The sequence below is a fragment of the Bufo gargarizans genome, chromosome 6 (assembly GCF_014858855.1).
Source record: "Bufo gargarizans isolate SCDJY-AF-19 chromosome 6, ASM1485885v1, whole genome shotgun sequence".
NCBI classification, from domain to species: domain Eukaryota; kingdom Metazoa; phylum Chordata; class Amphibia; order Anura; family Bufonidae; genus Bufo; species Bufo gargarizans.
Genome location: NC_058085.1, coordinates 52,493,164 through 52,506,174, shown reverse-complemented (window position 1 = coordinate 52,506,174; position 13,011 = coordinate 52,493,164). Strand labels below are relative to the sequence as shown.

At 41.1% G+C, this 13,011-nt stretch overlaps 1 protein-coding gene across 1 annotated transcript in view; it reads left to right on the top strand.

Moving 5' to 3' along the window:
* Positions 1-261: 261 nt before the first annotated feature.
* Positions 262-13,011, top strand: part of LOC122941255 (alpha-N-acetylgalactosaminide alpha-2,6-sialyltransferase 2-like) — an 84,291-nt gene continuing 71,541 nt past the window's right edge. The window contains exon 1 of the mRNA XM_044298345.1: positions 262-600. Within this exon, the coding sequence (XP_044154280.1) occupies positions 434-600 (167 nt within the window). The 5' untranslated portion in view covers positions 262-433. The remainder of the gene's footprint in view (positions 601-13,011) is intronic.

Sequence of the window (13,011 nt, the reverse complement as noted above, 5' to 3'; positions counted from 1 at the left end):
TGTATATGAATTATTGGCAATCCAGATTATAGCTGTAGTCCTCCCTCTAGGAATGGGAGTGCATTATAACACAATTTTTTATATCTTATATATACGGTATGCTAAGCTACAGTTTATGAAGGGGGAGAAATGTTTGCCTCAGATGAAGAAACGCCTAGCTACAGCTCTGCTATAATAGCCGGACCTAAAACACACTTGACTGACCCGCCTTGAAGTGTTAAACATAGTGTCTGACACAACACCCCGTGTACTGTCCAGGAGTGCACTGCAGACACATACCATCTGATAACACACCGCACACACAGTGTATGCACACTCATGTTAGGACCTGCCACATACTAGAGTACTGTTACTACTAGGCTCGCAGTAGGAGCCCTGCTGATACAATACAGCCATACACCACACTGGGTTGAGACCGGGAATAGCTGGAAGAATGGGGAAAAGAAGGGCCAAGATGACCCCCCACCTGTACATAAGCTCAAAGTTCCTGATGAAGCTCCTGCTGGTCCTGTGCCTGGTCTCCCTCATAGGACTACTTCTTGCCCACAAGGACCAGATAGTTGATAATTTATCACCAAGGTGGAGTGCCTATTACAAGAGGTAAGAATTTTTGGGTTGGGTGTAAGTGACCCTTTGTGCCCTTTTTATAGGCCTTTATTTTTGCATGGGGATGCTGTTTGGGATGGTGGGTACTGGGTGGGCACCGCATAAACACGGAAACGGCAGAGTTTCTAGTTGCCAGTTATGACTTCTAGGAAGCGAATGTGAAGAGAATAATAACGGATACACGATGAGGCTTGTAGTTTCTCTACTCTGTGCCAAAATAGACAAATATGTGCTGTGGTGTAAAAAGATGCCACGGTGTGACAATACTTGTGTGTGTAATGTGTGCCTGTGTGTACTGATGGTTAGAGATGTGTGTGTATTTGTGTACGTTAGTGCGTGTGATATCTGTGTTTATTCTGTATACATGTCTGCATTTATACGTGCTAATGTGTATTCTATGTGTGTATATCATGTGTGCCTGTGTGTATATTATATGTAACTGTGTGTATATTAAATATACCTGCGTGTATATTATGTGCACCTGTGAGTATATTGTCTTTCTGTGTGTATATTATATGTATATATGTATCTATGTGTATATCATGTGTACCTGAGAATATTATGTGTAGCTGTGTGTGTATTGTGTGCACCTGTGAGTATATTATATATACCTGCATGTATATTATGTGCACCTGTGTGTATATTATGTCTTTCTGCATGTATATTATATGTACCTGTGTGTATATCATAGAAACCGGTGTGTATATCATGTATTTCTGTGTGTATATTATATGTACCCATGTGTATATTACGTGCACCTGTGTATGTAGTATGTACCTGTGTGTATATTTTGTGCACCTGTGTGTATATTATGTGTACCTGTGTATATTGTGCATACCTATGTGTATATCATGTGTATCTGTGTATATCATGTGTACTTGTGAGTATATTATATATACCTGTGTGTATATTGTGTACCCGTGTATATTATGTGCACCTGTGTGCATATTATGTCTTTCTGCATGTATATCATATGCACCTGTGTGTATATTATAGAAACATGTGTGTGTATATCATGTCTTTGTGTGTATATTATATGTACCTGTGTGTATATTAGAGACACGTGTGTGTATATCATGTCTTTGTGTGTATATTATATGTACCTGTGTGTATATTAAATGTACCTTTGTGTATATTATATGTATCTATGTGTATATTGTGTACCTGTGTGTATATGTACCTGTGAGTATATTATGTGTACCTGTGTGTACAGTCGTGGCCAAAAGTTTTGAGAATTACATAAATATTGGAAATTGGAAAAGTTGCTGCTTACATTTTTATAATAGCAATTTCCATATACTCCAGAATGTTATGAAGAGTGATCAGATGAATTGCATAGTCCTTCTTTGCCATGAAAATTAACTTAATCCCCAAAAAAACTTTCCACTGCATTTCATTGCTGTCATTAAATGACCTGCTGAGATCATTTCAGTAATCGTCTTGTTAACTCAGGTGAGAATGTTGCCGAGCACAAGGCTGGAGATCATTATGTCAGGCTGATTGGGTTAAAATGGCAGACTTGAACTGTTAAAAGGAGGGTGATGCTTGAAATCATTGTTCTTCCATTGTTAACCATGGTGACCTGCAATGAAACGTGTGCAGCCATCATTGCGTTGCATAAAAAGGGCTTCACAGGCAAGGATATTGTGGCTACTAAGATTGCACCTCAATCAACAATTTATAGGATCATCAAGAACTTCAAGGAAAGAGGTTCAATTCTTGTTAAGAAGGTTTCAGGGCGTCCAAGAAAGTCCAGCAAGCGCCAGGATTGTCTCCTAAAGAGGATTCAGCTGCAGGATCGGAGTGCCACCAGTGCAGAGCTTGCTCAGGAATGGCAGCAGGCAGGTGTGAGCGCATCTACACGCACAGTGAGGCGAAGACTTTTGGAAGATAGCGTGGTGTCAAGAAGGGCAGCAAAGAAGCCACTTCTCTCCAAAATCAGGGACAGATTTATCTTCTGCAGAAAATATGGTGAATGGACTGCTGAGGACTGGGGCAAAGTCATATTCTCCAATGAAGCCTCTTCCCGATTGTTTGGGGCATCAGGAAAAAGGCTTGTCCGGAGAAGAAAAGGTGAGCGCTACCATCAGTCCTGTGTCATGCCAACAGTAAAGCATCCTGAGACCATTCATGTGTGGGGTTGCTTCTCATCCAAGGGAGTGGGCTCACTCACAATTTTGCCCAAAAACACAGCCATGAATAAAGAATGCTGCCAAAACACCCTCCAACAGCAACTTCTTCCAACAATCCAACAACAGTTTGGTGAAGAACAATGCATTTTCCAGCACGATGGAGCACCGTGCCATAAGGCAAAAGTGATAACGAAGTGACTCGGGGACCAAAAGGTTGACATTTTGGGTCCATGGCCTGGAAACTCCCCAGATCTTAATCCCTTTGAGAACTTGGGGTCAATCCTCAAGAGGCGGGTGGACAAACAAAAACCCACTAATTCTGACAAACTCCAAGAAGTGATTATGAAAGAATGGGTTGCTATCAGTCAGGAATTGGCCCAGAAGTTGATTGAGAGCATGCCCAGTCGAATTGCAGAGGTCCTGAAAAAGAAGGGCCAACACTGCAAATACTGACTCTTTGCATAAATGTCATGTAATTGTCGATAAAAGCCTTTGAAACTTATGAAGTGCGTGTAATTATATTTCACTACATCACAGAAACAACTGAAACAAAGATCTAAAAGCAGTTTAGCAGCAAACTTTGTGAAAACTAATATTTGTGTCATTCTCAAAACTTTTGGCCACGACTGTATATTATATATTTTTGCGTGTATATCATGTGTACCTGTGTGTATATTATATGTATCTGTGTATATCATGTGCACCTGTGTGTATATTATGTCTTTCTGTGTGGATAATATATGTACCTGTGTGTATATTATATGTATCTATGTGTACAAACCGGATTCCAAAAAAGTTGGGACACTAAACAAATTGTGAATAAAAACTGAATGGAATGATGTGGAGATGGCAAATGTCAATATTTTATTTGTAATAGAACGTAGATGACAGATCTAACGTTTAATCCGAGTAAATGTATAATTTTAAAGGAAAAATACGTTGATTCAAATTTTTTATGGTGTCAACAAATCCCCAAAAAGTTGGGACAAGTAGCAATAAGAGGCTGGAAAAAGTAAATTTCAGCATAACGAAGAGCTGGAAGACCAATTAACACTAATTAGGTCAATTGGCAACATGATTGGGTATAAAAAGAGCTTCTCAGAGTGGCAGTGTCTCTCAGAAGCCAAGATGGGTAGAGGATCACCAATTCCCACAATGTTGCGCAGAAAGATAGTGGAGCAATATCAGAAAGGTGTTACCCAGCGAAAAATTGCAAAGACTTTGCATCTATCATCATCAACTGTGCATAACATCATCCGAAGATTCAGAGAATCTGGAACAATCTCTGTGCGTAAGGGTCAAGGCCGTAAAACCATACTGGATGCCCGTGATCTCCGGGCCCTTAAACGACACTGCACCACAAACAGGAATGCTACTGTAAAGGAAATCACAGAATGGGCTCAGGAATACTTCCAGAAACCATTGTCAGTGAACACAATCCACCGTGCCATCCGCCGTTGCCAGCTGAAACTCTACAGTGCAAAGAAGAAGCCATTTCTAAGCAAGATCCACAAGCTCAGGCGTTTTCACTGGGCCAGGGATCATTTAAAATGGAGTGTGGCAAAATGGAAGACTGTTCTGTGGTCAGACGAGTCACGATTCGAAGTTATTTTTGGAAATCTGGGACGCCATGTCATCCGCACCAAAGAGGATAAGGACAACCCAAGTTGTTATCAACGCTCAGTTCAGAAGCCTGCATCTCTGATGTATGGGGTTGCATGAGTGCGTGTGGCATGGGCAGCTTGCATGTCTGGAAAGGCACCATCAATGCAGGAAAATATATTCAGGTTCTAGAACAACATATACTCCCATCCAGACGTCATCTCTTTCAGGGAAGACCCTGCATTTTTCAACAAGATAATGCCAGACCACATTCTGCATCAATCACAACATCATGGCTGCGTAGGAGAAGGATCCGGGTACTGAAATGGCCAGTCTGCAGTCCAGATCTTTCACCTATAGAGAACATTTGGCGCATCATAAAGAGGAAGGTGCAACAAAGAAGGCCCAAGACGATTGAACAGTTAGAGGCCTGTATTAGACAAGAATGGGAGAGCATTCCTATTTCTAAACTTGAGAAACTGGTCTCCTCGATCCCCAGACGTCTGTTGAGTGTTGTAAGCAGAAGGGGAGATGCCACACAGTGGTGAAAATGGCCTTGTCCCAACTTGTTGGGGATTTGTTGACACCATGAAATTCTGATTCAACATATTTTTCCCTTAAAATTGTACATTTTCTCAGTTTAAACTTTTGTTCCGTGATTTATGTTCTATTCTGAATAACATATTAGAAGTTGGCACCTCCACATCATTGCATTCAGTTTTTATTCACGATTTGTATAGTGTCCCAACTTTTTTGGAATCCGGTTTGTATATTATGTGCACCTGTGAGTATATTATATGTACCTGTGTATATTATGTACCTGTGTTTATATAATGTCTTTCTATGTGTATATTATGTGCACCTGTAAGTATATTATATGTACCTGTGTGTATATGATGTGCACCTATGTGTGTATTATGTGTACCTGTGTATATTGTGTACCTGTGTGTATATTGTGCATACCTATGTGTATATCACGTGTACCTATGCGTATTTGTGTGTATATCATGTCTTTCTGTGTGTATATTATATGTACCTGTGTGTATATTATATGTATCTATGTGTATATGATGTGTACCTGTATGTATATTATGTGCAACTGTGTGTATATTATGTGTACCTGCTGCTGGGGTAGGCGATATGCACGATATGAATTTGTGAAACGATACAGATTTTGTCAATATCGCATATATCGCCGGACCGCGATATGACCACGGAGCGGTAGTGAATTAAAGAAGCTTCTCACCGTTCCGTGGCCTCCTGACTCCGCAAGTCCACACTGCGCTGTACTGGCCAGGGCCTGGCGTGCCTGCTGGCTGACGCTGTCTGTGACATCGGGTCCCGCCCAATGCATGCTGGGAAGAAGACGCGTCACCTGTGGACTCCATCAGCCAGCTGCTGCCGAGCACCCTGCAGGAAAGGTAAGTATAACAGCGATTCTTCTGGGGGGGCTGGATGATCGGGGGGGATCTATTTGCAAAGGATGGCCATGGGGCTGATCTGATGGAACTGGCTCTGGGGGACATGTATGAAATTTGTGTTTTACTAACACTTAGTTTTCATCTTTACATTATTTGGAAAAAGATCTGTTACACAATACACATATTAAAAATTTCTTGAAAAGTTTAGTAATTTGCATTTTTTGTATACATACAGAAGAAAATAATATATCACAATATATATCGCACATGCTTCAAATTATATCGCAATATAGATTTTAGGCCATATCGCCCACCCCTACCTGCTCACCTATCCAGTGTATATATCATGTGTTTCCTGCTGCCCTATCCTATGGTGGACTTCACTGCTCCCATACCCCCAGACCTGATGACAGGCACGGTGGAGGAGGCATACTACTTTAACCTCCTCTCTTGGCCTATCACAACTTGATTCCTCTGCCACGCATGAACAGGGCAATATACGTGATCTAGTCTTCTTTCGTCATTGCTCAGGCTCAAACTTTTGTAACTTATCCTTCCCACTTTCTGACCACAATCTTCTTTCATTTACCATAAAGACCTCTCACTTTTCTCATGGCAATCCTACTTCTCACATTTACAGAAACCTACATACCATTAACTGCCAGCAACTTATTAACACCCTACAACTAGCTCTTACCCCAATCACTTTCCTTCCCTGTCCAGACTTGGCTGCCAATCATTACGACCAGACCCTCAAAACCACCCTAGATGAAGTTGCTCCAATATCAATCCGACCCGCTCGACACTGCAACCCTGGCACACACAAGAAACACGTTTTCCCCAGCGCTGCTTCAGATGTGCAGAACGTTGATGGAGAAAATCGCGAATATCAGCAGACTTCCTCCGTTATAAATTTATGCTCAAAACATACAATTCAGCTCTCAACATTGCCAAACAAAAGTACTTCACCTCTCTCATCTCCTCGCTCTCAAATAACCCAAAACGACTCTTTGACACTTTTCATTTCCTTCTATGCCCTAAAGTTCCAGAACCTGTCACTGACCTCTGCGCTGATGGCATGGCCACTTACTTCAGAGACAAGGTTGGCAGTATCCGGCAGGAAATAATCTCCCAGTCCCCAAATAATTTCAATCCTCCTCCCTCCAATTCCTCCACATGCTCTCTCTTCTCTTTTGACCCTATAACAGAGGAAGAAGTCTCCAGGCTTCTCTCTTCTTCTCGACCCACAACCTGTAGCAGTGATCCTAGTTTCATCACACCTCCTCCAGTCCCTCTCCCCCCGGCTGTTATCACTCACCTAACTACAACTTTTAACCTCTCTCTCTCTTCTGTTATCTTTCCTTCCTCTTTCAAACACTCTGTTATAACCCCACTACTAAAGAAACCATCTCTTGACCCGACCTGTGCTGCTAACTACCGACCTGTTTCTAACCTCCCCTTCATCTCTAAACTCCTTGAACGTCTTGTCTACTCTCGCTTAATAAGCTATCTCTCTGCAAACTCTCTTCTTGACCCCTTACAATCTGCCTTTCGCCTCCTTCACTCTACAGAAACTGCCCTTAATAAAGTGTCTAGCGATCTCCTAACAGCAAAAAGAAATGGTGACTATTCGCTACTGATTCTGCTGGATCTCTCTGAAGCCTTTCTATACCGTAGACCATAAACTCCTCCTCACCATGCTCCACTCAATTGGCCTTAAGGACACTGTTCTCTCTTGGTTCTCTTCCTATCTCTCTGGCCGCTCCTGTAGTGTATCATTTGCTGGCTCTACTTCTCCTCTTCCTCTTGATGTCGGCGTTCCTCAGGGCTCAGTACTAGGTCCCCTACTGTTCTGCCTCTATACAGCCCCCATCGGACAGACTATCAGTAGATTTCGCTTTCAGTACCATCTCTAAGCTGATGACACCCAACTACACTTCATCCCCTGACATCACTCGTGCTTTACTCCAAAACACCAGTAGTTGTCTGGCAGCTGTCTCTAACATCTGTCTCTAACATCATGTCCACTCTGTATCTAAAACTGAACCTCTCAAAAACGGAACTTCTTGTCTTTCCCCATCTACTAACTCACCTAAACTTGATGATTCAATTTCGGTCTGCAGCACTATCCTAACTCCTGTGCAACATGCCTGCTGTCTTGGGGCCACATTCGACTCTGATCTATCCTTTGTTCTCCATATTCAATAACTTACACGCTTTTGTCGTCTGCACCTCAAGAATATCGCCAGAATCCACCCTTTTCTTACGGTGGAAATGGAAAAAACTCTTGTTGTTGCCTTGATTCATTCTCGTCTTGACTACTGCAATGCATTACTAATCGGTCTCTCTCTCACTAAACTCTCACCCCTTCAGTCTGTCCTAAATGCTGAAGCCAGGCTCATCTATCCATCCAACCGCTACACTGATGCTACTAGTCTGTGCCAGTCACTTCACCACAGAATACAGTTCAAACGTCTCACCCTCACCCACAAAGCTCTCCACAGTGCTGCACCTCCATCAATCTCCTCCCTCATCTCCATCTACCACCCTACTCATGCTCTCCGTTCTGTTAGCGACCTAAGATTAATAACCTCCATAATTCGTACCTCTCACTCCCATCTTCAAGACTTTTCTCGAGCTGCACCTACTCTCTGGAATACTCTGCCCCGGAATACTAGGTCAATTCACAACTTCTCCACCTTCAAACGTGCCTTAAACTGTTTGGGACATAGGGCGTACAGGAATGCCCTGATGTCCTGGAATGACGTCAGGAATGCCCTGACGTCCTATGTATTTCCGATGACCGGCGGGCGGTGATCGAAACAAGGTGCCTGCTCAAATCATTGAGCAGGCACCTTGGGTCAATGCACTGGGGGGTCCCGTGACCCACCCCCCTCCATGTCGGCGATCGCCGCAAACCGCAGGTCAATTCAGACCTGCGGTTTGCGACTTTTACAGGTTGCGGCGGGCGGCGGTGCAATTGGGTCCCCGTGGGGCTGTAGGGGGGACCAGATGGCATGGAAGGCAGCGCGATGCCTTCCTTAGGCATCGGCACTGCCTTCCTGTGACGAGCCTGTGAGATCCAGCCCCCTGGATCTCACAGGCAGGAAGCTGTATGAGTAATACACACAGTATTACTCATACAGCCAATGCATTCCAATACAGAAGTATTGGAATGCATTGTAAAGGGGATCAGACCCCCCAAAAAGTCCCAAAGTGGGACAAAAAAAATGTGAAAAACAAAGTTGAAAAAATAAAGTTTGCCCCCCAAAAAATTTAGTTTCAAATAAAAAAACTAAAGTTATAATCCCCCAAATAAAGTAAAAAAAAAAAATGGTAAAAACCAACCAACCGGCTCTATAAACATATCACATGACCTAACCCCTCAGATGAACAGAGTAAAAAAATAAAAAATAAAAACTGTGCTAAAAAAAAAAAATTTTTGGTCACCTTACATCACAAAAAGTACAACAGTAAGTGAGCAAAAAGGCGTATGCCCACCAAAATAGTACCAATTAAACCGTCACGTCATCCCGCAAAAAATTTGCCTCTACCTAAGACAATCACCCAAAAAATAAAAAAACTATGGCTCAGAATATGGAGACACTAAAACATCATTTTTTTTGTTTTAAAAAAGCTGTTATTGTGTAAAACTTAAGTAAATTTAAAAAGTATACATATTAGGTATCGCGTGTCTGTAATAACCTGCTCTATAAATATATCACATGACCTAACCCCTCAGGTGAACACCTTAAAAAAAATAAGGTGTAAAAAAAGCCATTTTTTGTCACCTTACATCACAAAAATTGTAATAGCAAGCGATCAAAAGTCATATGCACCCCGAAATAGTGCCAATCAAACCACCATCTCATCCCGCAAACAATGAGACCCTACTTAAGATAAGCTGAAAAAACTATGGCTCTCAGACTATGGAGACACTAAAACATGATTTTTTTTTTGTTTCAAAAATGATATTATTGTGCAAAACTTACATAAATAAAAAAAAGTATACATATTAGGTATCGCCGCATCCGTAATAACCTGCTCTATAAAAATATCACATGAACTAACCACTCAGGTGAACACTGTAAAAAAATAAAATAAAAAACATTGTAAAAAAAAGCAATTTTTTTGTCACCTTACAACACAAAAAGTGTAATAGCAAGCAATCAAAAAGTCACACACACCACAAAATAGTGCCAATCAAACCGCAATCTCATCCCACAAAAATCACACCCTACCCAAGATAATCGCCCAAAAACTGAAAAAACTATGGCTCTCAGGCTATGGAAACACTAAAACATGATTTTTTTTGTTTAAAAAAAAATCATTGTGTAAAACTTACATAAATAAAAAAAATAGTATACATATTAGGTATCGCGCGTCCGTGACAACCTGCTCTATAAAAATACCACATGATCTAACCTGTCAGATGAATGTTGTAAATAACAAAAAAAACTCTGCCAAAACAGCTATTTCTTGTTACCTTGCCAAATAGTGCAATATAGAGCAACCAAAAATCAGATGTACACTAAACTAGTACCAACAAAACTGCCACCCTATCCCGTAGTTTTTAAAATGGGGTCACTTTTTTGGAGTTTCTACTCTAGGGGTGCATCGGGGGGGGGGGGGGGGGGGGCTTCAAATGGGACATGGTGTCAAAAAACCAGTCCAGCAAAATCTGCCTTCCAAAAACCGTAGGGCGTTCCTTTCCTTCTGTGCCCTACTGTGTGCCTGTACAGTAGTTTACGACCACATATGGGCTGTTTCTGTAAACTACAGAATCAGGGCCATAAATATTGAGTTTTGTTTGGCTGTTAACCCTTGCTTTGTAACTGGAAAAAAATATAAAAATGGAAAATCTACCAAAAATGTGAAATTTTGAAATTGTATCTCTATTTTCCATTAATTCTTGTGGAACACCTAAAGGGTTAACAACGTTTGTAAAAATCAGTTTTGAATACCTTGAAGGGTGTAGTTTCTAGAATGGAGTAATTTTTGGGTGGTTTGTATTAAATATAAGCCTCACAAAGTGACTTCAGACCTGAACTGGTCCTTTAAAAAGTGGGTTTTTGAAAATTTCAGAAAAATTTAAAGATTACAACATCCCCAAAAAATAAAATATAATTCTCAAAATGATCCAAACATGAAGTAGACATATGGGGAATGTAAAGTAATAACCATTTTTGGAGGTATTACTATGTATTATAGAAGTAGAGAAATTGAAACTAAAAAATTTTCAAATTTTCCAAAAACTTTGGGTAAATTTGGTATTTTTTTATAAATAAAAATGAACTTTTTTTTCACTCCATTTTACCAGTCTCATGAAGTACAATATGTGACAAAAAAAACAATCCCAGAATGGCCTGGATTAGTCAAAGCGTTTTAAAGTTATCACCACATAAAGTGACACTGGTCAGATTTGCAAAAAATGGCCTGGTCCTTAAGGTGAAAATGAGCCCGGTCCCTAAGGGGTTAAAAACACATCTTTTCAGGCAGGCTTATTAAGCTATTTAAAATGACTTTTCCCAAACTAAACCTTTCCCCCACCAACTCCTCTGGCCTAAACTCGAACCTCTAGTAGTCCCAAACCCGAAGCAGATCGGCCAGCACCGCTCCTGTCAGCTCAATAATGGCTCAAATCCTACTTATCACAATCAACCACCTTATGTGTCACCCCCAATTCCTCATAGATTGTAAGCTCTTGCGAGCAGGACCCTGACTCCTAGTGTTTAAGTTGCATATTAGCCAGTTACTTTTGTTTTGTATATGAACCCTATGAATTTGTAAAGCGCTGCGGAATATGGTGGTGCTATATAAATACATTTTATTATTATTATTATTATTACCTGTGTGTATATTATATGTACCTGTGTGTTTATTTTGTGCCTTTGTTTATATCATGTGTATATTATATGTACCTATGTGTATATCATGTCTTTCTGTGTGTATATTATATGTATCTACACTCACCTAAAGAATTATTAGGAACACCATACTAATACGGTGTTGGACCCCCTTTTGCCTTCAGAACTGCCTTAGTTCTACGTGGCATTGATTCAACAAGGTGCTGATAGCATTCTTTAGAAATGTTGGCCCATATTGATAGGATAGCATCTTGCAGTTGATGGAGATTTGAGGGATGCACATCCAGGGCACGAAGCTCCCGTTCCACCACATCCAAAAGATGCTCTATTGGGTTGCGATCTGGTGACTGTGGGGGCCATGTTAGTACAGTGAACTCATTGTCATGTTCAAGAAACCAATTTGAAATGATTCGAGCTTTGTGACATGGTGCATTATCCTGCTGAAAGTAGCCATCAGAGGATGGGTACATGGTGGTCATAAAGGGATGTACAAGGTCAGAAACAATGCTCAGGTAGCCCGTGGTATTTAAACAATAGCCAATTTGCACAAAGGAGCCTAAAGTGTGCCCAGAAAACATCCCCCACACCATTACACCACCACCACCAGCCTGCACAGTGGTAACAAGGCATGATGGATACATGTTCTCATTCTGTTTACGCCAAATTCGGACTCTACCATTTGAATGTCTCAACAGAAATCGAGACTCATCAGACCAGGCAACATTTTTCCAGTCTTCAACAGTCCAATTTTGGTGAGCTCGTGCAAATTGTAGCCTCTTTTTCCTATTTGTAGTGGAGATGAGTGGTACCCTGTGGGGTCTCCTGCTGTTGTAGCCCACCTTTCTTTCCCATTCTGACATTCAGTTTGGAGTTCAGGAGATTGTCTTGACCAGGAGCACAACCCTACATGCATTGAAGCAACTGCCATGTGATTGGTTGACTAGATAATCGCATTAATGAGAAATAGAACAGGTGTTCCTAATAATTCTTTAGGTGAGTGTATGTGTATTTGTATATTATGTGCACCCATGTGTATATTATGTGCACCTGTGTATATTATGTGCACCTGTGTACATTATGTGTACCTGTGTGTATATTATGTGCACCTGTGTGTGTATTATGTGTACATGTGTGTATATTATGTGTATCTGTGTTTATAATGAAAATGCACTTACAAAGCTTTTCATTTCCTATAGTCCTTTGGCAGCAGAAACAGAAATGGGTTAGAGTCCCCCTGGTACAATCAGAGACAGGCCAATGAGTAGTAATGAGCAACCGGTCACCATGGACCCTATAAAGTTTAGGAAGGGGGAAGTGTGTCTTTTTCTACAGCAATATTACAGTTCTTAAAGAGAAGGAAAGTTGTGCTGCCTACGGACTCCA